The following is a 27,861-nucleotide window of genomic DNA, read 5'->3' as shown; positions in this document are numbered from 1 at the left end:
ACACAATCACACAACACGCAGCCAGTTTTGGAAAAAAAAAATTTTTTTTTTATTAGAAATATTAGGCAGACCTTCCGCTAACGGCTTCAATAACGTTAAGTCTGTTGTTTCTGTGTGTGTGTGTGTGTGTGTGTGTGTGTTTTAAATAAAAACTTCGTGGCAACCACATCCAGGCTTGGCCAAATTTGCCACAAAGCATCCGTACATTCTGGTGTGCTCTCTGTTCGAAGCTTGCTGCCTTCATCCTTCGCCGGATGGAGATGCAATGCAACTTCTCGGTGGTTTTGCAAGTTTGAGGGCAAACGTCGAGCCCGTGTCAAGAAAAATAACCTGGTTGAGGAAGGGGCGGGGGGGAGAAGAGAGAGGGAAAAACCGCATCTGGCAAATTTGGCACATGTGCAAAAGTGTTTTTTTTTTTTTAAAGGAGGACAGAGAAAAGAAAACTCAGAAACCACAAAGGAGTGAAAAAAACCATTACAGTAAAAATAAACTCTGGGTCGTAGAAATGGATGGCCCTGCAGAAAACCCATTAATACGTTGTGTTATCTCAAACTTGTTGACTTAAAGAGGTGTGGACTTCAACTCCCAGAATTCCCCAGCCAGCCTTGCTGTCTGGAGGAATTCTGGGAGTTAGTCCACACCTCTTTAAGTCAACAAGGCTGAGAGATATTGCATTTATGCCTGGAGTACCAGCATTTCTGGGCTCAGGAGTAAGTGGGAGTGCCTTGTAAAGGGCTAGCGTGCTGCTGAACGCATTTGACAGAGCAAATCTGTTGGATTCAATGGTATCCGCCGGGTAGGATCGAAATAATGATCGCTGAGGTGGTTCGATCCTGCTGTGGCGGCCACCATTTTGACAATTTGACCGCATCTGGCCAGCTCCTGAGGAGATCGTGTAGACAAGGGATGGTGCTGGTGAACCGTCGGAGAATGGAGAATGCTGTCGTTGAACGCCCAGGTCTCTGCCATCTCAGGGGTCAAAAAAGTCAAGATGGCCACTCGGCCCATGCAATTGGAGCCCCGCCCCTTTTTGTATTGCAACACAGGGCTTGGATTGCAGGCGATGGCCGCCATCTTGTCTCTTTTGGGAGGGTTGTTCTCCCTCGGTGCGTTGTGAGCAGTGAATGCGTACCCTAACTTGATCCTAACACGATGCACTTTCTGGATCCAGGTGTGCAAAACACCCAACACACAATCCCTGAAGCGTGTTTTGCACAGACATGCATGGGATGTACCCTAAAACCTGTGTTGGAAAAGAGGTAGTCGTGAAAAGTCAACATTAATCTATTTCTTCTTATCGCCCGCCTGGAGACGTTCAGAGGGGAAGCTCTACAAATTGAACAAATGAAATAGGAAATAAATTTAGTGACCAAGGAGGAAGAGGGTGGGGGAGCTGTCCTAGGACAGGCTGGCTGGGCGATTCTGGGAGTGGAAGCCCACCCTTCTTAAAGAAGCTTCTTTTAACGGGTTTACAATTCTGGAAACTAATTATGGCTTCTAGCTGGCTTGTTTGGAAGAAGCAACGTTCTACATTTTTTTCTGGCTTATCCAAAAAGAGATGAGCCCTCCTGCAGGACGGTGACCCCATTAATCTGGGGTGATGGCAGAGAGGCAATTTAGCCCAGCCCTGGGGAAGTGAATCCTGTATTTTTCTTAAAGCTTCTAGTCCTCAAGAGGTGGGAGCAGGGAGAATCTGGCCGCAATCATGAAGATGTCCAGTGAAAGAAAACAGAGCCCTTTCCTGAGGTTGCCAGCGAAAACCCTTCTGCAGAGATCTTCAAACTGAGGCCAGACAGCCATCTATCTAAAATGATTTGGGGGCGAGGGGTGGACTAAATTACCTTGGAGGACCCTTGCAGTTCTAAGGTTCCTTTGGAGAAGAGAAGGGAAACTCAATAGGACAAAACCGGGGGAAAAAAAACAACCGCGGAGCAATTTTGCAGTCCCGTATCCTTTCGTTCTACTTTTCTCCAACCGGACAGCCATTTCCAGCCCAGCCATGTTCTACTTTCCTTAAGGCACATGCAAATTCCCTTATGTGGCACCTTTGCTTCTCTTTGGATGGCTACTCTGACCACCCGCTTTCCAACCCGACCTCTGACCTCTCCCAGAGATGCCAACCTACACTTTTGCAACCATCAAGGCTTCTCCTCAAACCTTCTCGACTTTTAACCGCTTTCTCGCTTTGCGTCTTTTACGCCTGGAACTCCTTCCTCTACACAAGACTGGCCACCCTCTTAAGACTGCCACACTCCTGGCACTGGCCCTTGAGTCACCCCTGCCCAATTTTCACTCTTCTGTCACCCAGCGTCCCGGAGAACTTTCCCGCTGTGCAAAGCTAACCTTCTCGGCCGCGAGAATCTGCTGCGCGTGCCGACTTCCAATTGTGCACCATTTTCTACGGGGAAAATGGTGGCGCTCCTGAGACCGTGGGTTTCACTTCCTCTGGTTTGAGACAAACCAAACTTTCCGCAAGTTTATCTCGAACACCTCGGCCACTCCCGTCCTCCAGTTTTACCCACCTCGTCGACATCCGGAACAAAGACGGGTCCCAGTACTGAGCTCATGTAGACAATGGAGGGGACGCAAACAAGGTTTGCTGAGCAGATTTTCAAAACAACGATTCCCCCTTTAACAACAGGGATGTTGTGTGTATATGTACGGTATGTGTGTGTGTGTGTGTATGTGACCGCAAGCCCTCACTGACACCACCTGGATTGCTAAGTTCCCTGACTTGCATCCACGTGCCCATCTGCAGATGATCCCAGTAGCATGGCAGGAACACCACCGAGCAGCATGACAATATCACCACTGATAGCTACTAGGTGTCTACTCCCAGAGGGTTGGTGCCTATCCACAACTCCAATTCATGCCATCTTTTTACCCGAGGGGAGATCCTGAAACCCAAAGGTACCCTATGGTGTTTTGCATTCAGGCAACGTTGCACAGCGCCCGTACTACTTTCAACAACATTTGGACACAACGCTTTCTACGTTCCACCCATTTCTGAGATGCCCGTTGTGGTCGCCAGGACCGGCACACGTCTTCCTTGGCTCAAATCTAAGCCTCCCATCCAGACAAAACCACAAAGCCATCCTTAAAAGGGCACTGAAAAGGGGCAAAGGGTCCCTTGATGGACTCCGACGTTCTCAACCACTCCAGACAGCAGCAGTACGCTCAGCTAGACACCAACATAAATCAGCCAAACTCTTATTATTAATGACGCCGATGACTCGCCGAAGACGAGTCAGATGGAAGACACCGGGCCCCTCAATCGCAGAGATCCTGAACTTAGGAATCACCCAACGTTTTCTGAATTTGCTCCTGAGCTTTTTTTTTTTTACCGGTTGTACGTGGCGGAGGAGTTCAGCATGCAACGTGTTTACCCATCTCTTAAGTCACCAGCGGCCCGCGGAGGACAAACTCTGCTGAATGAGTTTCGGCCTGGTTTCGTTGCTGTTCATGTAGCAACAAAACAACAGAGGAGCCGCCGGCTGGCGAAAAGACATCGCAGCTGTAGCAGTGGTGGGTTTCCCCCCAAAAATTTCCTAACATTTCGGCGGGAGAGTTTGCAACTCACTTTCTGTGTGTCAAACAGCTGATGCGCGGCAATCCGCCATGCCCCGCGGAAGCAGCCGAGCTTGAAAACCTGGAAATAAAACTGATCATTGGAGCGAATCATTTCGCTCGCAAATGATCCTCGGAGCTACTAGTTCGGTCGAACCGGGCCGAACCGGTAGAATATCACCACTGAACCGTAAGTGTTGGGGAGCTCGGCCCCACTTCCCTCTCCCACAATTCTTCCTGTTTCTTGGGGGTCTACAAACCCTGTTTCCACATGGCCTTCCACCCACCCCCAACAACTGCATGCCAAGGAGAATCGGAAAACGGCCGCCTCTTCGTGTCGTGGTTGCAAAGAGAAACCAGCTCGTGTCGTGTCCTCGTTCCCTAGTTGACACCCCCACCTGCCATTTTCACAGCTCTCCCCTTCCCCCCATTGTAGAGGGTCAATCCAGATTGGGTGGGCCACCTTACAAAACAGAGCCTGCTCCGAGCCGTTCAACGAGGTCTTGGTTCTAATCCAGGTGTAGCCTGTTTCATTTGAAACCTTCAGAAAGGCGCCCTTTAGGATACGGCTGGCAAGGGTGTTCCTGCGTTTCTGCAGAGTTCTCAGCCACCAGGAGCTGAGAACTGAAATGAGGAAGGGTTCCTACTGGGAGAAAACCCACTTAAGGACGAGGCAAAATGGAAGCGCTGTTTTAGAGGAGAAAATAATGAACGAGAATTATTTGTATGCGACATGAAGAGTCCTTGGGCGCCCAAGTTGGGCTCTTGGCTTTGAGTATCTTGTTTTTTTTTGGCACAGTTGGGTGTCTGGCCCTGGAAAAAGTTCCCAGCCATGAAGGGACTCATTCTGCCATCTTGGCATCTGGCACGAGCCATCTTTTGCCGACCAGGAATCAATGGAAAAAGGGGATCTTTTAAAGTGATTGAGTGCTTCTTCGGTGGTATTCTTTCAGTGGCTCAAACTTCTTCTTCCTCTTCCTCCTCCTCCTCTTTCTCCCTCCTCTGCTCCTCCTCCTCCTCCTCCTCCACCTCAAGTCTCAAAATATTTGTAAATCTGTGCCACGTATTGCATCACGCTTTGCCAATCCGGGCGATCAGTGTACATCATCTCGCTCAGCTCCTGAGGGAGGGAAGGAAACGGGGTGAGAGGAACAGGAATCCAGCGCAATTCCACCCCCACACACACCCTTTTGGTTCCCCTTCTAGAGGAGTGGGACTCCCAGAATTCCCAAGGAGGAAAGCCCTGTGGGGAATTCTGGGAGCTGAAATAAACACTTCAGGGAGTCAAGATTGAATTGGACCAAGGGACGGGTGCACAAATGGTTGATTGATGGTAAATAAACATTTCTCAAGCTTGACAGCTTCAAGGTGAGTGGAGGAAACTCCCAGAACTCCCCAGCCAGATATGGGAATTGAAGTCTAAAAGCAGGCCGGCTGGGGGATTCTGGGAGTGGAAGTCCTCCCCTCTTAAAGCAGGCTGGCTGGGGATTCTGGGAGTGGAAGTCCACCCGTCTTAAAGCAGGCTGGCTGGGGGATTCTGGGAGTGGAAGCCCTCCCCTCTTAAAGCAGGCTGGCTGGGGATTCTGGGAGTGGAAGCCCTCCCCTCTTAAAGCAGGCTGGATGGGGATTCTGGGAGTGGAAGTCCCCCTCTTAAAGCGTCCTGGCTGGGGGATTCTGGGGTGGAAGTCCTCCCCTCTTAAAGCATCCTGGCTGGGGGATTCTGGGAGTGGAAGTCCTCCTCTTAAAGCAGGCTGGATGGGGGATTCTGGGAGTGGAGTCCTCCCCTCTTAAAGCAGGCTGGATCTGCGAATTCTGGGAGTGGAAGTCCTCCCCTCTTAAAGCAGGCTGGATGGGGATTCTGGGAGTGGAAGTCCTCCCCTCTTAAAGCATCCTGGCTGGGGATTCTGGGAGTGGAAGTCCTCCCCTCTTAAAGAAGGCTGGCTGGGGGATTCTGGGGTGGAAGTCTGTCCATCTTAAGGCATAATGGCTGGGGGATTCTGGGAGTGGAAGTCCTCCCCTCTTAAAGCAGGCTGGATGGGGAATTCTGGGAGTGGAAGTCCACCCTCTTAAAGCAGGCTGGCTGGGGGATTCTGGGGTGGAAGTCCTCCCCTCTTAAAGCAGGCTGGCTGGGGGATTCTGGGAGTGGAAGTCCTCCCTCTTAAAGCAGGCTGGATGCGGAATTCTGGGAGTGGAAGTCCTCCCCTCTTAAAGCAGGCTGGATGGGGAATTCTGGGAGTGGAAGTCTGTCCATCTTAAGGCATAATGGCTGGGGGATTCTGGGAGTGGAAGTCCTCCCTCTTAAAGCAGGCTGGCTGGGGATTCTGGGAGTGGAAGTCCTCCCCTCTTAAAGCAGGCTGGCTGGGGAATTCTGGGAGTGGAAGTCCTCCCCTCTTAAAGCAGGCTGGCTGGGGATTCTGGGAGTGGAAGTCCTCCCCTCTTAAAGCAGGCTGGCTGGGGGATTCTGGGAGGGAAGTCCTCCCTCTTAAAGCAGGCTGGATGGGGAATTCTGGGAGTGGAAGTCCTCCCTGTGAAACCATCCTGGCTGGGGAATTCTGGGAGCGGGAGTCCACCCCTCTTAAACCATCCTGGCTGGGGATTCTGGGAGTGGAAGTCCACCCCTCTTAAAGCCTTCTGGCTGGGGGATTCTGGGAGTGGAAGTCCTCCCTGTTAAACCATCCTGGCTGGGGAATTCTGGGAGTGGAAGTCCTCCCTGTGAAACCATCCTGGCTGGTGAATTCTGGGAGCGGAAGTCCACCTCTTAAACCATCCTGGCTGGGGATTCTGGGAGTGGAAGCCCTCCCCTCTTAAAGCATGGCTGGATGGGGGATTCTGGGAGTGGAAGTCCTCCCCTGTTAAACCATCCTGGCTGAGGAATTCTGGGAGTGGAAGCCCTCCTCTTAAAGCATGGCTGGATGGGGATTCTGGGAGTGGAAGCCCTCCCCTGTTAAAGCAGGCTGGCTGGGGGATTCTGGGAGTGGAAGCCCTCCCCTCTTAAAACAGGCTGGCTGGGGAATTCTGGGAGTGGAAGCCTCTCCCTCTTAAAACAGGCTGGCTGGGGAATTCTGGGGTGGAAGCCCTCCCCTCTTAAAGCAGGCTGACTGGGGATTCTGGGAGTGGAAGTCCACCCCTCTTAAAGCAGGCTGGCTGGGGGATTCTGGGAGTGGAAGCCCTCCCTCTTAAAGCATCCTGGCTGGGGGATTCTGGGAGTGGAAGTCCACCCGTCTTAAAGCAGGCTGGCTGGGGGATTCTGGGAGTGCAGGTCCACCCATCTCCAAGTGACCAAGCTTGAAAAATCCTTTAGCAGCTGTCTGAGCTAAGGGGCAGAGAATGCTGAATATTAGGGGGGAGAAAGACCTTGAAAATAAACAGAAACTGGAAGACGTTCAACCAACCATTGTTCAATTTGGAAGAGAACCTCAATGGGGCTGAATTAAAGTCTCCAGATTGTAAACCCTCCTCCCTGGCGGTGCTTCCTTCCTGCCCCTCCGGAGAGCCAAGAACCGCTCGGATCTCAGGCCTTGGCAGAGGGTCAAGATAGATATAACTCCTCTGAGCTCTTCCAAGCGTGCCAGCTGCCGCCCCCAATCCACTGTGCCCCAAAGCCGAAAGCAAGAACCATTTAATCCTCCTCGCAGAGCAAAAGTTAAGCCTCGCCAACACCAGTCCGGCTGCTTTGAAGGTGCAAGAGGCGGAATAATACGATTTTTTTTTTTTAAAGGCAAGGAAAATAAAATTGACATTTGGATAATACCGAGAAGGGGCGATTGTTTGTACTGGCAGTCCTCGACCTTGCGACCGCAATTGAGCTCCAGAGTTGTGTTGCTCAGCGAGACAGTTGCTGAGCGAGATTTGCCCCATTTTACAACCCTTTTTTTGACATAGTCATTAAGTGAATCATTGAGGTGGTTCAGTTAGTAGCACACCTTCTGTCTCCTATTTTCCCCCAAACAGCAACCCTGCGAAGTGAGTTGGACTGAGAGAGAGGCGGTCACTGGCCCAGCAGCTTTCATACTTAAGATGGGACTAGAATTCACAGTCTCCTGGTAATTAGTCTAAAGTCACCCAGCTGGCTTTCATGCCTAAGGTGGAACTAGAACTCACTGTCTCCTAATGACTGGCCCAAAGTTATCCATCCAGGTTTCATGCTTAAGGCAGAACTAGAATTCACTCTCTCCTGGTGACTTGATCAAAATCATCCAGTCAGCTTTTATTCCTAAAGTGGAACTAGAATTTACTGTCTCCTGGTGATTGGCCCAAAGTCACCCAGCCAGCTTTCGTGCCTAAGGTGGAACTAGAAATCACTGTCTCCTAATGATTGGCCCAAAGTTATCCATCCAGGTTTCATGCTTAAGGCAGAACTAGAATTCACTCTCTCCTGGTGACTTGATCGAAATCATCCAGTCAGCTTTTATTCCTAAAGTGGAACTAGAACTCACTGTCTCCTGGTGATTGGCTCAAAGTCACCCAGCCAGGTTTCATGCTTAAGGCAGAACTAGAATTCACTCTCTCCTGGTGACTTGATCGAAATAATCCAGTCAGCTTTTATTCCTAAAGTGGAACTAGAACTCACTGTCTCCTGGTGATTGGCCCAAAGTCACCCAGCCAGCTTTTGTGCCTAAGGCAGGACTAGAACTCACTGACTCCTAGTGATTGGCCTAAAGCCACCTAGCTGCCTTTCATACCTGAAGTGGGACTAGAACTCCCCATCTCCTAGAGTGGGCCAAAAGCCACCCGATGGCCTTTCATACCTGAGGGGCAGGACTACAACTCCCTCTTTCCCTGTTTCTACCGTGACGCCTTAAGCACTCGACCAAACTGACTCTCGTATGCTAGAGTACAGCTCCCCACTTACTCAGCTAACAGGGGCCTTGTTGGCTTGGCAGGGGAGGATGGGAACTCCACCCTCCACAATCGCAGTGGGATGCTACCTGTTCCACTACCGGTTTGGTGATCATGCGCGCGTGTGCAGCTAACATGCCGGTGTGCATCTTTCCACACACTAGCTGAGGCCTGCAGTACCAATCCGCTGAGAGGAGGAAGAAGAGAATATAATGGGAGGGGGTTTTTTTTACTACCGGTTTAGCCAAACTAGTTAAGAATTTCTGCCACCAGGTCGTTTGAACCAGGCTGAACCGTAGCATTACCACCCCTGCTCAACAACCTAGGGAGAAATACCTGAGTGATTATGGGGGTCAACCTCTTGTAATGCCCAAAACAATCACCCTTGCCTTCCCTCCACCCTCTCCCCCGTCTCTTCCCTTCACACACCCCTAAACCCTACCCCCCCTCTTTTCTCCTCCCCACAGAAATAAAACCCCGCATGGAGACTTACCAAACTGGGTTTGATTCCAATGCTTTCTGCCGCTTGGAACGCGAGGAGCAGGTTCCTTTTCTGGGGAAGAGAAAAACACGAATAGAAGAATAGAAGAAACATAAAAAAGACTCTTCAATCGAGCCCAATTTTTTTTTTTCAGTGGCTAAGCAAGCTTTGTCTCCTATAACGACCTTTCCCTGCCACTGTTGTTAAGTGAATCACGGCCGCCGTAAAGATGGTAAATGGGATGTTAAATAAATCTAGATTCCCCGTTGTCAGAAGGTCGTAAAAAGGGGTTCATTCACGTCACCCCAGGACGCTGCAACCATCGTAATTTAAGAACCGGTGGCCAAACATCTGCATTTCGACCCTGTGAGATTGCTGCAACGGTCGTAAGTGTGAAAAGCGGTCCTAAGCCGGGTTCTTTTTAGTATGGTTCTTTTTAGAATGGTAACTAAATGTACAATTGTAAGTCGAGGGCTAAATGAAAGACCATTGTTTAGATACAGACGGATCTAGAGAGACTGGAAGGTTGGGCCCTATCTAACAAAACGAAATTCAAGGGTGAAAAATAAGGGAGGTTCTACATTAAGGCAAAAAAACCCAAATGCACAGGTACAGTATAGGTGGTACCTTCCCTGTTCTGACCCAAACCTGGTTCCAAGGAAGCAAACACGAGACAAAAGTAACAGCACAATCTTTTAATGATTCTTTACGAATCCCGTTCCTTCCCGGTTCAAAGGCTGTTTCAAACTCATTGTCCCGGATAAGAACGAGCCTTGCCGAGGTGGTGCAAGGCTGAAAAGAACACCAGATAAAGTTACTAAGCAATAACTCCCAACACAAAAAGTCTCCAAACGCCAACCTAAGAGAGTCCGAACGTCCACCAGGCTCGAGTGCAAAAACGTCTTTGCTTCCTGCAAAGAACTCCGGCTTCTCAGCTGGCTTTTATCTCTGAAGGGAGGGGCCATGACCTTGCAGCCTTACTCCCGAGTCGCCTGTGTTGCTGCAGCTGCTCTTCCCTTCGAGCAGCCCTGCGCGCACGCTCCCCGGGCACAGGCTCCTCGGGGTCTTCTTCCTCGCTGCTGCCAGCCTCCACAATCTCCGAAGGCAGCCTTCCTCTCCCTGATGGTCCTGGCCCCATTCCCGCATTACACGCAGGCCCCTCATCTCAGTCCTCGCTCTCAGAGACCTCAGCTGTCCCCACCTGCGTGCCGGCGAACCACAACCCTTGCGCAATAGCAAGGGGAGACAAGATAACGGTCCTCCATTATCTCAAGGGGCTGCCCCAAAGACGAGGGAGTCTAGGACCAGCTGCTGTTTGCTTTCTTCCCACTCATGGGATGCATAATCTACAAAAACAGCCAGGCTGGAAACTCCCAAGAGGCACCAAAATGCCGTTCTAGTTTGACCTCTGCTTTCCTTGTTTGGTTAACAAGGGACGGAAAAAAATAAAAAGAGATATATTAAGAGGACAGCTGTGACATTCTGGACCAGCGGTTCTTAACCTCGGCAACTGTTAAAAACGATGTTTCTCAATGTGAGCAAACAGTCAGAGGAGTAGGTTTCCACTCCCAGAATCCCCCAGCTAGCATACTTTAAGAGGGTGGGCTTCCACTCCCAGAATCCCCCAGCCAGCCTGCTTTAAAGGGGAGGGCTTCCACTCCCAGAATCCCCACCAGCCTGCTTTAAGAGGGAGGGCTTCCACTCCCAGAATCCCCACCAGCCTGCTTTAAGGGGTGGACTTCCACTCCCAGAATCCCCAGCCAGCCTGCTTTGAGAGGGGTGGGCTTCCACTCCCAGAATCCCCAGCCAGCCTGCTTTAAAAGGGGAGGGCTTCCACTCCCAGAATCCCCACCAGCCTGCTTTAAGAGGAGGGCTTCCACTCCCAGAATCCCCACCAGCCTGCTTTAAGAGGGGAGGGCTTCCACTCCCAGAATCCCCCAGCCAGGATGTTTTAAGAGGAGGACTTCCACTCCCAGAATCCCCCAGCCAGCCTGCTCTAAGAGGGGTGGAGTTCTGCTCCCAGAATCCCCCAGCCAAAAGGCTTTAAGAGGGGTGGGCTTCCACTCCCAGAATCCCCCAGCCAGAGTGCTTTAAGAGGGGTGGGCTTCCACTCCCAGAACCCCCCAGCCAGCCTGCTTTAAGAGGAGGACTTCCACTCCCAGAATCCCCCAGCCAGAATGCTTTAAGAGAGGAGGGCTTCCACTCCCAGAATCCCCAGCCAGGATGCTTTAAGAGGGGAGGGCTTCCACTCCCAGAATCCCCAGCCAGAATGCTTTAAGAGGAGGGCTTCCACTCCCAGAATCCCCAGCCAGGATGCTTTAAGAGGAGGACTTCACTCCCAGAATCCCCCAGCCAGAATGCTTTAAGAGGGGAGGGCTTCCACTCCCAGAATCCCCCAGCCAGGATGCTTTAAGAGGGGAGGGCTTCCACTCCCAGAATCCCCCAGCCAGGATGCTTTAAGAGGGGAGGACTTCACTCCCAGAATCCCCACCAGCCTGCTTTAAGAGGGGAGGGCTTCCACTCCCAGAATCCCCAGCCAGAATGTTTTAAGAGGGAGGACTTCCACTCCCAGAATCCCCCAGCCAGGATGCTCTAAGAGGGGTGGAGTTCTGCTCCCAGAATCCCCCAGCCAAAAGGCTTTAAGAGGGTGGGCTTCCACTCCCAGAATCCCCCAGCCAGGATGTTTTAAGAGGGAGGACTTCCACTCCCAGAATCCCCCAGCCAGCCTGCTCTAAGAGGGGTGGAGTTCTGCTCCCAGAATCCCCCAGCCAAAAGGCTTTAAGAGGGTGGGCTTCCACTCCCAGAATCCCCCAGCCAGAGTGCTTTAAGAGGGTGGGCTTCCACTCCCAGAACCCCCAGCCAGCCAGCCTGCTTTAAGAGGAGGACTTCCACTCCCAGAATCCCCCAGCCAGAATGCTTTAAGAGGGGAGGGCTTCCACTCCCAGAATCCCCCAGCCAGAGTGCTTTAAGAGGGGAGGACTTCCACTCCCAGAATCCCCCAGCCAGCCTGCTCTAAGAGGGTGGAGTTCTGCTCCCAGAATCCCCCAGCCAAAAGGCTTTAAGAGGGTGGGCTTCCACTCCCAGAATCCCCCAGCCAGAGTGCTTTAAGAGGGGTGGCCTTCCACTCCCAGAACCCCCAGCCAGCCTGCTTTAAGAGGGAGGACTTCCACTCCCAGAATCCCCAGCCAGCCTGCTTTAAGAGGGGAGGACTTCCACTCCCAGAATCCCCCAGCCAGCCTGCTTTAAGAGGGAGGGCTTCACTCCCAGAATCCCAGCCAGGATGCTTTAAGAGGGGAGGACTTCCACTCCCAGAATCCCCCAGCCAGGATGCTTTAAGAGGGGTGGACTTCCACTCCCAGAATCCCCCAGCCAGAATGCTTTAAGAGGAGGGCTTCCACTCCCAGAATCCCCCAGCCAGAGTGCTTTAAGAGGGGAGGACTTCCACTCCCAGAATCCCCCAGCCAGCCTGCTTTAAGCGGGAGGACTTCCACTCCCAGAATCCCCAGCCAGGATGCTTTAAGAGGGAGGCTTCCACTCCCAGAATCCCCACCAGCCTGCTTTAAGGGGGTGGACTTCCCTCCCAGAATCCCCCAGCCAGCCTGCTTTGAGAGGGTGGGCTTCCACTCCCAGAATCCCCAGCCAGCCTGCTTTAAGAGGGGAGGGCTTCCACTCCCAGAATCCCCACCAGCCTGCTTTAAGAGGAGGCTTCCACTCCCAGAATCCCCACCAGCCTGCTTTAAGAGGGAGGGCTTCCACTCCCAGAATCCCCAGCCAGGATGTTTTAAGAGGGAGGACTTCCACTCCCAGAATCCCCCAGCCAGCCTGCTCTAAGAGGGGTGAGTTCTGCTCCCAGAATCCCCAGCCAAAAGGCTTTAAGAGGGTGGGCTTCCACTCCCAGAATCCCCCAGCCAGAGTGCTTTAAGAGGGTGGGCTTCCACTCCCAGAACCCCCAGCCAGCCTTCTTTAAGAGGGAGGGCTTCCACTCCCAGAATCCCCAGCCAGCCTGCTTTAAGAGGGTGGGCTTCCACTCCCAGAATCCCCCAGCCAGGATGCTTTAAGAGGGAGGGCTTCCACTCCCAGAATCCCCAGCCAGGATGCTTTAAGAGGGAGGACTTCCACTCCCAGAATCCCCACCAGCCTGCTTTAAGAGGGGAGGGCTTCCACTCCCAGAATCCCCAGCCAGGATGTTTTAAGAGGGGAGGACTTCCACTCCCAGAATCCCCCAGCCAGGATGCTCTAAGAGGGGTGGAGTTCTGCTCCCAGAATCCCCCAGCCAAAAGGCTTTAAGAGGGGTGGGCTTCCACTCCCAGAATCCCCCAGCCAGGATGCTTTAAGAGGGGAGGGCTTCCACTCCCAGAATCCCCCAGCCAGGATGCTTTAAGAGGGAGGACTTCCACTCCCAGAATCCCCACCAGCCTGCTTTAAGAGGGAGGGCTTCCACTCCCAGAATCCCCCAGCCAGGATGTTTTAAGAGGGGAGGACTTCCACTCCCAGAATCCCCCAGCCAGGATGCTCTAAGAGGGGTGGAGTTCTGCTCCCAGAATCCCCCAGCCAAAAGGCTTTAAGAGGGGTGGGCTTCCACTCCCAGAACCCCCAGCCAGCCTGCTTTAAGAGGGAGGACTTCCACTCCCAGAATCCCCCAGCCAGCCTGCTTTAAGAGGAGGACTTCCACTCCCAGAATCCCCCAGCCAGAATGCTTTAAGAGGGGAGGGCTTCCACTCCCAGAATCCCCAGCCAGAGTGCTTTAAGAGGAGGACTTCCACTCCCAGAATCCCCCAGCCAGCCTGCTCTAAGAGGGGTGGAGTTCTGCTCCCAGAATCCCCCAGCCAGGATGCTTTAAGAGGAGGACTTCCACTCCCAGAACCCCCAGCCAGCCTGCTTTAAGAGGGGAGGACTTCCACTCCCAGAATCCCCAGCCAGCCTGCTTTAAGAGGGAGGGCTTCCACTCCCAGAATCCCCCAGCCAGGATGCTTTAAGAGGGAGGACTTCCACTCCCAGAATCCCCCAGCCAGGATGCTTTAAGAGGGTGGACTTCCACTCCCAGAATCCCCCAGCCAGAATGCTTTAAGAGGGAGGGCTTCCACTCCCAGAATCCCCCAGCCAGAGTGCTTTAAGAGGGGAGGACTTCCACTCCCAGAATCCCCCAGCCAGCCTGCTTTAAGCGGGGAGGACTTCCTCTCCCAGAATCCCCCAGCCAGGATGCTTTAAGAGGGGTGGGCTTCCACTCCCATGCTGGCTTGGGAATTCCGGGAGTAGAAGTCCACACACGGTAAAGCTGCGGAGGTTGAAAAACATTGTCTAAAAAGCTTCTTTGGCTGTTTGTACAGCTAGTCCTCGACTTACAACAGTTCATTTAGTGTCCGAAGTCATAACGGCAGTGAAAAAAGGGACTTATGACCGTTTTTCATACTTACAACCATTGGGGCTCCCCCCATGGTCACATGATCAAAATTCACACACTCGGAAACCGGCATGTACTTATGACGGTCGCAGTGTCCTGAGGTCACGTGATCCCCCTTTTGCAACCTTCTGACGAGTGAAGTCCATGGGGAAGCCGGATTCACTTAACAACCGTGTCACTCACTTAACAACTGCAGTGATTCACTTAATGACTGTGGCAAGAAAGGTCGTAAAATGGGGCAAAAAAAATATCTCGCTTCGCAAATGTCTCGCTTAGCCATGTAAATTTGGGACTCAATTGTAGTCGTAATTCGAGGACTATCTGTAATCCCGAAATTGGCTTCCCTCATCTTGTTTTTCCTCGGACTGAATTCCAGGGAGTTCTCGACTTTTGTTTAGCGACGGTTCAAAGTCACGACGGCGCTGGAAAAAAAACCTGACCTTGCAACCCGTCCTCACACGCACGTTTGCCAAGGTCAAAATTCGGACGCTCGGCAGCCATCTTGTATTTACAATGGTCGTAGCTGCATTCCCTTCATGGGGGCAGGAAAAAAAAGGTCATAAAACGGGATGCTACTCACTTAAGGACCCCATTGTTGAAGGATGGGGATCCCCCCTTGTGGTTGTAAGCCGAGAACTACTGGGAAAGAGAAGATTCAAAAGAAAAACGGGAATTTTTGCGCCTAACGCTTGTCCCTTCGGCGTCCCCCAAGAATTGCGTTCAAAAATCTCCGTTTCAAATAATAATAATTAAAAAAAAAAGATTAAAATGTTCCTTCAGGATGAATATTCAGTGGAGCCGGAAGACAAAAACATCGGAAACTCTCTGAATTTACGCAGGGAAAATCCATCGATCAACGCAACAGGTTCCTTTGCCTCAAATAAGCAATTATATATCATCCTCATATTTTTTTAAAAATCCACGGTTCGATTCTCCTTGCAGCCCCAAAGGCAGCTTTATTATATTTTTATATTTATATAAATTTATTTATAAAAAGATTCCCACCTTTGTGCAAGGAGAGGCAGGAGGAGCACTGCCAGAGCCCTGCAAAATGACCTCCAGCGGGCCACAAATGTGCATGCTGGCTGTTGCTGCTCAAATGGTCAGAAACAGACTCCATGTGGGTGGTATGAGGGCCCAGTGTCCACAGGTGGGGGTTGTGCTTACAGCCCAACACCGTGCAGGATGTTTGGCATTTGCCAGAGAACACCAAGATTGGCAAATTCACCACTGGCGCCCTGTGCTCTTCACATATGAAAGCAGGTTCACACTGAGCACATGTGACAGACGTGACAGGGCCTGGAGATACCATGGAGAACGTTCTGCTGCCTGCAACATCCTCCAGCATGACCGGTTTGGCAGTGGGTCAGTAATGGTGTGGGGTGGCATTTCTTTAGGGGGCCGCACAGCCCCCCATGTGCTCGCCAGAGGTAGCCTGACTGCCATTAGGTACCGAGATGAGATCCTCAGACCCCTTGTGAGACCATATGCTGGTGCAGTTGGCCCTGGGTTCCTCCTAATGCAAGACAATGCTAGACCTCATGTGGCTGGAGTGTGTCAGCAGTTCCTGCAAGACGAAGGCATTGATACTATGGACTGGCCCGCCCGTTCCCCAGACCTGGATCCAGTTGAGCACATCTGGGACATCATGTCTCGCTCCATCCACCAACGCCACATTGTACCACAGACTGTCCAGGAGTTGGGGGATGCTTTAGTCCAGGTGTGGGAGGAGATCCCTCAGGAGACCATCCGCCACCTCATCAGGAGCATGCCCAGGCATTGTAGGGAGGTCATAGAGGCACGTGGAGGCCACACACACGACTGAGCCTCATTCTGACTTGTTTTAAGGACATGACATCAAAGTTGGATCAGCCTGTAGTGTTTTTTTCCACTTTAATTTTGAGTGTAACTCCAAATCCAGACCTCCATGGGTTGCTAAATTTGATTTCCATTGGTAATTTTTGTGTGATTTTGTTGTCAGCACACTCAACTATGTAATGAACAAAGTATTTCATAAGAATATTTCATTCACTCAGATCTAGGATGTCTTATTTTTGTGTTCCCTTCATTTTTTTGAGCAATGTATATAAAAGCTGCCTTCAGAGCTGCAAGGAAATATATATATATATATTGCAATATATATCTATATTGCTTTTAAAGTTGTAGCAACGTTTTGGCAGAATCTCATCTGCCATCATCAGGCTCAACTACAATGACGTGGGAAAATACCCGAACAAAGCTGAATGCCATACATGTAAGTACCCACGAAAACTTAAGAAAACACACACATATATATCTATATCTATATCTATCTATCTATCGATATATGATATCGATATAGATATCGATATAGATATAAAACTTGCGTGCATCTATTTTTTAAAAAAAAAACACAACTTGCATGCATCTATTATCACTCAAGTTTATTAATGGATTTTAAGGGGGGAATTTATTTATATCATTCTTATCTTGCTCACCCCTCTGGCGAGAAAGACACAGCCATTAATTTGCCAGTTTAAAATAGCCACTTTGATCAAAGACCCTCACAGAAAATAAATCATCATTTTTTCCAGGGGAACATAAATTAAAATCCAGGAAAACCGCCAATGGTGGCCATTTGCAGATGTTTGTGTTCTGAGGTAATTCTTTTTTTTTTTATTTCCTAATTTAATTGTTGATTGCTCAGAGATCTGGGCCGATCCGGCTTCTCCTCGACTTGCAAGCATTCATTTAACAATGGTTTGTTACTATGGGCATTAAAAAAAGGATGCCCGATGATCGGTCCTCGCGCTTACGACCATTTGCAAGCATTCCCCGTGGTCACATGATCAAAATTTGGTGCTTGGCAACCGACTCGTATTTATGACGGCTGCAGCGTCCTGGGGTGTGTGTGTGTATGTCAGGTCATTCCCATTTGTGACTTTCAAACAATGAAAAGTCAATGGATTCACTTAATGACTGTGTGATTCACTTAACGACAGATGATTCGTTTAACAAAACGGGGCTGGAAGGTCATAAATTTGGACAAGTCTCACTTAACAAATGATTTGCTTAGCAACAGAAATTATAATCCCGATTGTGGTCATTAAATCGAGGACTAAAAGTGACCATTCTGGCTCGGTATGATGAGAGGCAGACAGGGAGTTCTCGACTTACGACCGCAATTCAGCCGAAAATTTATCTTGCTGAGTGAGACAGTCGTTAAGTGAATTTTTATGATCTTTCTTGACACCATTGTTAAGTGAGTCACCGCAAGTTGTTAACTTAGTCACACGGTTGTTAAGTAAATCTGGCTTCCCCCATCGACTTTCCTTCTCAGAAGGCTGCAAAAAGGAATTGCGTGATCCCGGGATGCTGCAACCGTCATAAATATGAATCAATTGTCGAGCATCTGAATTTAAGAATAGAAATAGAGCTGGAAGGGACTTCCGAGGTCTTCTAGTCCAGCCGCCTTGCTCAAGCAGGAGAAGCGATACCATTTCAATTTTGATCACAGGACCCGCTGGGGATGCTACAACGGTCGTAACTGTGAAAAATCAGCGTAAGTCGCTTTTTCCAGTGCCGTTATAACATTGAACGGTCGTTAAATGAACCACCGTAAGTCGAGGACTACCTGGACTGTGTACATTTTTTGTATGGGGGTGTTTTATTTGCGGGGAGAGAAACTGACAGAACAATTTGGGGAAATGATGTGAGAAAAGGAAGAAGAGAACTCAAATCCCTTGAGGTCAACTCAAAATAGCCCTGGATTTACTTGAAAGGAATGAAAAATACAATTTATTTGAGAATATAACTTCCTGAAAAAAAAGGAAGAAGCTGCTGCCTTTATTCTTTTGAAAGATCCTGCAAACACCCGGGTTAAGTCCTCGGCTACACTTAGTGACTGTTCCAAGTTACCACATTGCTGAAAAAAAAAGTGACTTCTTATGACCATTTTTCATACTTACGACCTTTGCAGCCATCCCGGGATCAAAATGCAGGCGCTTGTCTGCCGACTCGCATTTACGATGGACGCAGCGTTCCCGTGATCCCCTTTTGCGACCTTCTAGCCAGCCAAGCCGATGGGGAAGCCCGATTCACTTAACAACCGTGACTAATTGAACAAACGATTCACTTAACAACTGTGGCAAGGTAGCTCGTAAAATGGGTCAAAATTCCCATTTAAAAAAATGTCGTTTAGCAAAACGGAGGGAAATTCACTTGTCGAACGTTTCATTTAGCAGGAAAAATGGGGGGGAGGGCTCAATTGTGGTCATAAATCGAGGACTAGCTAAAATCTTTCTTTTTCCTACAGGAAAGACATTTATTATTATTTATTGATTTGCTGTGGGAAAAATCAGCCGCCACTTTTTCCAGTGCTGTTGTAAGTTTGAATGGTCACTGAGTGAACTTTTGGAAGTCGAGGACTACCTGTTTGGACTGCCATTTGTCAGAAATGGTGTAGGGTCTCCCGCTTGGGCAGGGGGGTTGGACTAGATGACCTATAAGGTCCCTTCCAACTCTGATTATCTGTTAAATCTGTTAATAAAATCAAATTTCTCCAGATTAGCTGCTGAGCTGAGAGCTGCAATATTAAATTTAATTCGGGAATGGATTTTACCCTTTTGTCTCGTTATTTTAAGAGGTTTTATTTGAAATGCAGGAAGTCCTCGACTTATGACATTTAACGGAGCCTGCCGAAGTCACGATGGCCGTAAAACGAGTGGGTCAAGTGACCAACCCAATTTGACAATCTTTTTTTATTTTTGCAGTGGCCATTAATAAATCATTGTGGTTGTTAAGTGAGACGTGCAGTCGTTAAGCAGAGCTGGCTTCGGGGTTGCAAATGGCAGTCACATGATCCCAGGGTGGTTCAACTATCATGCATACATGCTGGTTACATTTGGCCATTTCGATCTCACGATCCAGGGAAGGCTCTGACGGTCATAAGTGTGAGGCTTGGTCTTAAGTCACTTTTTTTCAGGGTCATTGTAACTTTGAATGGTCACTAAATCATCTCCGTTTAACGACCCCATAATAATCCCTTGCAGAGCGGAGTCTGGGCAACTGGATGGAGCTAGCCGAGTCTTTTACTGGCCGGATGCCCTTCCTGTCACCAGGGCGGAGTTTTTTGTTCAGCAGATAAAATTCTCACTGTGCCCCAGAGAGAATAAATACCTGCCTCTCCCAAGGATAGAACTCACAGCCTTCCTGACTTGTGAGGCGGGAGCTCCACCTCCAGGCCACCGCGCCACTCTGTCTCTCACCGCCCCGCTCCTAGGAAGGCTGTGAGTGACGGTCGTAAGTATGAGGACTGGTCTTAAGTCACTTTTTCCAGGGTCGCTGTAATTTTGAACGGTCGCTAAATGATGGGTGGCTTAAGTACAGTATTTGCCTCCTGTACTTCTTCTGCACCGTTGCAGTCCCCTTGCCCTCCACTAGGGGCATTCGCGGGAAGCTCTCCGATGTGCGCAGTCGCCCCCCGGTGGAGCAGGCAGGCACTGACTCACCTTGTCTTGGCTGTTGAGTTCTTGATAAGGGATGTGAGCCGGCAGGTAGGTGTGCAGGAGGGCGCAGAAAGCCAGGCCGTCGCTCCAGCTGCTGCTGAAGTTGGTGATGTCGATATTCTGCAGGAGCAAAGAGAGGGGAGGAATGAGGCACGGATGACGTAACCTAGCTGGGTCGCGAAACGTCTGCAAGAAAATTTGGGTGCTCAGAGAGCCGCAAGGAGCCCACGGTCTTCCTCCTCCTCCTCCTCTTCCTCACTCCCTTTCTCACACTGATGATGTTACCTAGTTGAGTCATGAAATGAAAAGTTTCGGAGTGCACCAAGAAACCGTCCTGCCTTCTTTCCTTGCCTTCCTTCCTTCCCATTCTCATCTCCTTTCTTCCTCCCTTCTTTCTTTCTTTCTTTCCTTCCTCCCTCCCTACTCATTACTTATCTTCTTTCCTCCCACCCTCTTCCTTCCCTTTCCTCCTCTCCAGATCTTCCCTCCTTCCTCCTTCCTTCCCATTACTTTCGTTCCTTCCTCCCTCACCTTCCTTCCATCTTCCCTTCTTCCTTTCCATCTTCATCCTCCTTCCCTCTCTCTCTTTCCAGACCATCCTTCCTTCCCCATCCTTCTTCCTCTCTCCTTCCCTCCCTTCTCATTCTCATCACCTTCCTCCCTTCCTTCCCATTATTTTCCATTACTTTCCTTCCTCCCTCACTTTCCTTCCATCCTCCCTTCTTCCTTCTCACCCTTTCATCCTCCTTCCCTCTCTTTCCAGACCATCCTTCCTTCCCCCCCTCCTTCTTCCTTCCTCTCTCCTTCCCTCCCTTCTCATCACCTTCCTTCCTTCTCATTACTTTCATTCCTCCCTCAACTTCCTTCCATCCTTCCTTCTCACCCTTCTATCCTCCCTCCCTTTCTTCCCTCCCTCTTTCCAGACCTTTCTTCCTTCCCTCCCTCCCTTCCTTCCTTCCTTCCTTCCTTCCTCCCCTTCTCATTCTCATCACCTTTCTTCCTCCCTTCTCTTTCCTTCCTCTCCTTTCTCTTCTCCCTTCTTCCTTTCCTTCCCTCTTTCCAGACCTTTCTTCCTTTCCCTTCCTTCCTTCCTTCCTTCCTTCCTTCCTCCCCTTCTCATTCTCATCACCTTTCTTCCTCCCCTTTCTCTTCTTCCTCCCTCCCTTCCCTCCTTCTTTCCAGACCTTCCTTCCTTCCTTCCTCCCCTTCTCATTCTCATCACCTTTCTTCCTCCCTTCTCTTTCCTTCCTCTCCTTTCTGTTCTTCCTTCCTCCCTTCTCTTTCCTTCCTCTCCTTTCTCTTCTTCCTTCCTCCTTCTTCCCTCCCTCTTTCCAGACCTTTCTTCCTTTCCCTCCTTCCTTCCTTCCTCCCCTTCTCATTCTCATCACTTTCCTTCCTCCCTTCTCTTTCCTTCCTCTCCTTTCTCTTCTTCCTTCCTCCCTTCTTTTACCTTTGCTTTGTTCATCTACTCTTTTTCTTTTTCAACACATGCAAACAAAATGAAGTAAAAAATGAAGACTTCAGAAAAACGTAAGACAATCAACTTTAGGCTAAAACCTTCACGAGGGAATATTTGATAGAGTAAAAAAAAAATAGACCCAAAACCTTGATTTGTACCAGTAACCCATGACGTACAACTGTAACTGAGCTCACATTTGTGGTTGTTCAGTCATGCTGGTTGTTAAACACCTCATTTTATAACCTTTGTTACAATGCTTGTTAAGCAAATACAGTGCCTGTCACTAAGTGAGCCAATTGTTTATTATGGGCTTTCTTTTTTTTGCCAGAAACTGGAAGGAATTGTACAGGCAGGCCTCGGTTTATGACAGGTTGCTTAATGACCTTTCAAAGTTATGATAATTCGATCGCCTTTATGACAGAATGAAGTATTCTGTGATCACATGACTGCAATTTATGACTCTTTTTTTTTTTGCCAATTTCTGGTTCTTTTGACCCCAAAAAAGAAAGAAAAGCCAATAGGAATACACGGGTTCGTTTAACGACCGTGGTGTTTGCTTAACTGCCACAATTTTTAAAAAAGTAGTAAAATCAGAGCTGGTCTTATCTCAACCTCTGACCTTCAAGTCTTATGACGTAAATTTTGAGCTCCATTGTGGTTGTAAGGCGAGGGGTTAGGATTTGACACGGGGCCTTTCCAAAGCTGAATAAACAACCCCAAATTGAGCAAAAGTGGTTTTTTCTGGATTTAATCACACACAAAACCATTATCCAAGTACAAGGGTGACACTTAAATAAGGATTTTTTTTTCCCCGATAAGCGGGAAAAAGGAGTTTCTGAGAATCAGTTCTGTGGAATAAAGGAATGGGGAAAAATATATGGGAAACCAGTGATTCACAACATCTATATATACAATAGCAAAATATGACTCATGCATCACCACAAAATCTCCAGAACTGTAAATTTGGCCCATCTGTTCTTCTTGACTTCTAGGGGCTCACTAAGAAAGGATTTTTCAAAATGACCCTCAGATCATTTAGACTATTTCCTATATTATTATTATTATTATTATTATTATTATTATTATTATTATTATTATTATTATTATTAACACGCTCTGATGCTAAGGAGTTCTACTCCCCCTCACCACCTGAAGAGAAATCTGCTCTGAATGCAAAACACAAGCAGAGGAATTTCAGTTTCAGAGCACCAAGCAGCTTTAGGCCAGAACAGTTGAGCTAAGCCACGCCCAGGCTCCTTGCTGTCTCCTTTGTGCTCACACAGCAAATACTGTTTCAGTTTCCAAACAGTCCTCAACTCCATCACACACTGACAGGAATCTAGACAGAGGAATACAAAATCTCCAGAACCATAAATCTTACAAACTTGAAATTTGGCCTATATGTTCCTCTTGGCTTCTAGGGGCTCCCTAAGAAAAGATTTTGCCAAATGACCCTCAAAGCATTTAGAGTATTTCCTGTATTATTATTATTATTATTAACGCACTCTGATGCTAAGGAGTTCTACTCCCCCTCCCCACCTGAAAAGAAATCACTTCCAAATGCAAAACACAAGCAGAGGAATCTCAGTTTCAGAGCACCAAGCAGCTTTAGTACAGAACAGTTGAGCTAAGCCACGCCCAGGCTCCTTGCTCACACAGCAAATCCTCTTTCAGTTTCCAAACAGCCCTCAACTCTCTCACACCCTGACAGAACGCTAGCCAGATGAATACCCATGGATGCTGGTAGGCAGAGGCAGAATTTTTTCCCCCTTATTTCCTTGCCCCAAAACTAAGCCTGACCACATAGCACGATTTGTTTAACGACCATGGCAAACGACATGGTCAAAGGGGGAGAAACGCAGTTAAACAACTGTCTCGTTACAGCCGTGGAAATTATTTTGGTCGAGGACGGCCCGTCACTGTGTCATCCCTGCAGACCTTCGCACTAAGGTGGGCAAAATGCTGAATTCCCAACCTGCAAAACAAAAACCTTATTTACGGGAGGAACTTCCGCACAATTATTGTTGAACTGGGCTCTTGTTCCGGCCGCAAAACAACACAATCGATCAACCCGCAATTAAAGCGCACGGAGATGAAATAAACAGAGCTTTTCGGGAACTCGTGTTCCAAACCTCGATCGATGCCGGCTCCTCCTGGCAAAATTAAGATGGGATGTGGACCTCAAAGAGGCCACGGATTCAGGAGCAGGGCGACCCAGGGTGGTGTGTAAGTGTGTGCGTGCAACGGCTGCGATTGCCTCCAGGCCCCCCCCCCACACCCTCTTAATGGTCAGCAGCCTTAATTTGATTCGAAAGCTTGGCTGAGATTGGATTAGCTTCCTTCGGCACTTTGTCCGAAGAACAAACAGTCACACGGTACGCAAATTGGCCAACTCCAGGTGTGTTTGTGTGTGGAGAAGAACAAGTGGCCACTTCAAATCTCAACCGACAAATGCTTCTGTCTTACATATGGGTAAACACAAAAAGAACCGGAAAATAAAATATAAGCTGAATGGTCAAGACCTTGTAGATGACACCTACTATGTCAAGGACCTTGGAGTAGTCATCTCTAATGATCTAAGCGCTGGAGCCCACTGCAACTACATAGCCAAAAAGGCATTAAGAGTTGTTAACCTAATCCTATGTAGCTTTTTCTCCGGTAATATCGCACTGCTAACTAGAGCATACAAAACCTTTGCTAGACCAACTGTCGAATATATATTTATTTGATTTGATTTGATTTGATTTGTCAGTTGCTTACAAGATAATAGGTATAAGTATAAACATGAGTAAGAATACAGGAAATAGGTATGAATAAATGGGGACAATAGGATAGGCACGATGGTGCGCTTACGCACTCTCTTTACAGACCTTTTAGGAATGAGTATCTCTCCCTTTCTTTCCTTTCCTTCCTTCCTTCCTTCCTCCCAATCCCTCCCTTCTTTTCTCTTCTCCCTCCATTCTTTTCCTTCCTTCCTTCCTTCCTTCCTTCCTTCCTTCCTTCCTTTTTCCTGTTCTCCTTCCTCCCCCTTTTCTCCCTTCCTTCATTTTTTATTTATTTATATTTATTTGATTTGTCAATCGCTTACAAGATAATCAGTATAAGTATAAACATGAGTAAGAATACAGGAAATACGTACAAATGGGGATAATAGGACAGGGACGGGAGGCACGATGGTGCACTTATGCACGTCCCTTGCAGGCCTCTTAGGAATGAGTTATTCTCTCCCTTTCTTTCCTTCCTTCCTTCCTCCCACTCCCTCCCTTCTTTCCTCTTCTCCCTCCATTCTCTTCTCTCCTTCCTTCCTTCCCCTTCCCTGTTCTCCTTCCTTCCTTCCTTCCTTTTCATTTATTTTTATTTATTTGATTTGTCAATCGCTTTACAAGATAATAGGTATAAACATGAGTAAGAATACAGGAAAGAGGTACGAATAAATGGGGGCAATAGGACAGGGACGGTAGGCACGATGGTGCGCTTAGGCACAAATACAGCTCATCTGTCTGGAACCCACACTGGACATTAATACAATCGGGAGAGTCCAGAGATATTTCACCAGAAGAGTTCTCCACTCCTCTACTCGAAACGGAATCCCTTACGCCTCCAGACTTGAAAGTTTAGGATTAGACAAGCTAGAACTACGCTGCCTTCGGTCCGACCTAAGTGTAGTACATAAAATTATCCATTGCAATGTCCTACTCGTCAATGACTACTTCAGCTTCAACCTCAACAATACACGAGCGCACACAATAGATACAAACTCAAGGTAAACCGCTCCAAACTCGGTTGCAGGAAATATGACTTCAGCAACAGAGTGGTCAATGTCTGGAATACTCTACCTGACTCTGTGGTTTCTTCCCCAAATCCCCCCAAACTTTAACCTTTAGACTGTCTACTGCTGACCTCATCCCATTCCTGTTGTGGTTTGCCGGCAGCAGGTACGGACAGCTGAGGTCTCGGAGAGCGAGGACTCAGATGACGGGCCTGCGTGTGGTGCAGGGACGGGGTCAAGACCATCAGGGAGTGGAAGGCTGCTTTCGCAGGTTGTGGAGGCTGGCAGCAGTGAGGAAGAGGCCCCCGAGGAGCCTGTGCCCAGTGCACCTGCGCACAGAGCTGCTCGGAGGAAAGAGCAGCTGCAACAGCACGGGTGACTCAGGAGTAAGGCTGCAAGGTGTTGGCCCCTCCCCGAGGAGATAAAAGCCAGCTGAGAAACTGGAGTTCTTTGCAGGAAGCAAAGAAGCGTTTGCCCTCGAGCCTGGTGGACGTTCGGAATATCTTGGTTGGTGTTTGGAGACTTTTCGTGTTTGAAATATTTCTTGGCAACTTTATCTAGCGTTCTTGGCAGCCTTGCACCACATTGACAAGGCTCGTTCTTATCAGAGACAATGAGTTTGAAACAGTTTTTGAACCGGGAAGGAACGGAATTCATTTGGTCATTAACTCGTATTCATGACAGTTACGGTGTCCCAAGTTTGCGACCACCTGAGCAGCAAAGCCAGATTCACTTAACAACCAAGTTAAACATTGCACTGCCTTCCTTAAGAAAAGAAAGGCCTTAAAATGGCGGCGAAATTGACTGTTTCACATACCACTCCGTTGTGGTCGTAGCAGAAAAGTAAAATGCCGCTTCTGAGCCTAATTCAGAACTAATTACTAAGCATCCTGGCTGGGGGATTCCGGGAGTGGAAGCCCTCCCCTCTTAAAGCATGGCTGGCTGGGGGATTCTGGGAGCTGCAGCCCACCCCTCTTAATGCAGGCGGGCTGGGGGATTCTGGGAGCGAAAGCCCTCCCCTCTTAAAGCATGGCTGGCTGGGGGATTCTGGGAGTGGAAGCCCACCCCTCTTAAAGCAGGCTGGCTGGGGGATTCTGGGAGTGGAAGCCCACCCCTCTTAAAGCAGGCTGGCTGGGGGATTCTGGGAGCGGAAGCCCTCCCCTCTTAAAGCAGGCTGGCTGGGGGATTCTGGGAGTGGAAGCCCACCCCTCTTAAAGCAGGCTGGCTGGGGGATTCTGGGAGCTGGAGCCCACCCCTCTCCAAGTGGCCAAGAAAGACCGGTTTCTTTGGGCCTTGTTTGCAAAGCCTTTGTCCGAGATGTTCCAGGGGAAAAGTCAACGGGAGAAGAAACTTGGCCAAGGTGGAAGCCGCAGGGGAAGCCTCCCACTTGGCCAAGGGTCCCCACACAATGCAAGGAGGACCTCGGTGGCCCCGTCCCGCCTTGCATCCTGTCCACCCCACGTCCAGGAGGAAGGGAGAGATGTGGAAGTCCCACCGAAGGAGGGACCTCGCCCACGGCAGCTGCGACCTTGAAAACTGGAGATCTGAGGAGCATCTAGGAAATTCAGGACGAAAAAGATCAGTAGGCAAAAGCCGGAGTGGAGGGGGGGGGGCGTAGAAGTGGTCAAGGGCTGGTGGAACAGCCAAAAGTGTCCCCACCCCCAGGGCCAGCATCCTGTTTCCCACAGGGGCCAGCTGTCGAAGTCCAGCTAGCACTGAAGTGGACTGAGAAGACAACGTGATTTGAGCTTAGCAACGGTGACTCAGTTTCCCCGGAGGGACATCCAAGGGTCCAGAGACACACACCCCTCAGGCCCAGAGTTTTCATTCCAGCTAAGTGAAAAAACAAAAACAATAGAGAATAGAATAGAATGAAAAATAGAATAGAATGGAATAGAGAATATGGGAATAGAATAAAAACAGGAATAGAATAGAAAATTAGAATAGAATAGAATAGAATAGAATAGAATAGAATAGAATAGAATAGAATAGAATAGAATTTGAAAATAGAATAGAATAGAATAGAGAATATGGGAATAGAATAAAAACAGGAATAGAATAGAAAATGAATAGAATAGAATAGAATTTGAAAATAGAATATAGAATAGAATAGAATAGAATAGAATAGAATAGAGAATATGGGAATAGAATAAAAACAGGAATAGAATAGTATAGAACAGAATAGAGTCATGGAATAGAATATAATTATGGAATAGAATAGAAAATAGAATAGAGAATATGGGAACAGAATAAAAACAGGAATAGAACAGAATAGAGTAGAATAGAATAGAATTTGAAAATAGAATAGAATAGAATAGAATTTGAAAATAGAATAGAGAATATGGGAATAGAATAAAAACAGGAATAGAATAGTATAGAACAGAATAGAGTTATGGAATAGAATATAATTATGGAATAGAATAGAAAATAGAATAGAGAATATGGGAATAGAATAAAAACAGGAATAGAACAGAATAGAGTAGAATAGAATAGAATTTGAAAATAGAATAGAGAATATGGGAATAGAATAAAAACAGGAATAGAATAGAAAATGAATAGAATAGAATAGAATAGAATAGAATAGAATTTGAAAATAGAGAATATAGAATAGAATAGAATAGAATAGAGAATATGGGAACAGAATAAAAACAGGAATAGAATAGTATAGAACAGAATAGAGTTATGGAATAGAATATAATTATGGAATAGAATAGAAAATAGAATAGAGAATATGGGAATAGAATAAAACAGGAATAGAACAGAATAGAGTAGAATAGAATAGAATTTGAAAATAGAATAGAGAATATGGGAATAGAATAAAAACAGGAATAGAATAGTATAGAACAGAATAGAGTCATG

At 48.4% G+C, this 27,861-nt stretch overlaps 1 protein-coding gene across 1 annotated transcript in view; it reads right to left on the bottom strand.

The window, feature by feature from the left end:
- Nucleotides 1–25: 25 nt before the first annotated feature.
- The window catches only part of SPECC1 (sperm antigen with calponin homology and coiled-coil domains 1), a 159,733-nt gene continuing 131,897 nt past the window's right edge, over nt 26–27,861 (bottom strand). The window contains exons 13-15 of the mRNA XM_087924461.1: nt 19,778–19,894; nt 8,900–8,959; nt 26–4,687 (exon numbers count right to left, since the gene is read on the bottom strand). Coding sequence (XP_087780587.1) covers nt 4,598–4,687; nt 8,900–8,959; nt 19,778–19,894 — 267 coding nt within the window. The 3' untranslated portion in view covers nt 26–4,597. The remainder of the gene's footprint in view (nt 4,688–8,899; nt 8,960–19,777; nt 19,895–27,861) is intronic.

The sequence above is a fragment of the Pseudonaja textilis genome, chromosome 1 (genome assembly GCF_049901715.1).
Source record: "Pseudonaja textilis isolate UNSWEBS1 chromosome 1, rPseTex1.2, whole genome shotgun sequence".
Lineage (NCBI taxonomy): Eukaryota > Metazoa > Chordata > Lepidosauria > Squamata > Elapidae > Pseudonaja > Pseudonaja textilis.
Note: the sequence above shows the minus strand (reverse complement) of the source record. Positions and strands in the feature narration are given on the sequence as shown.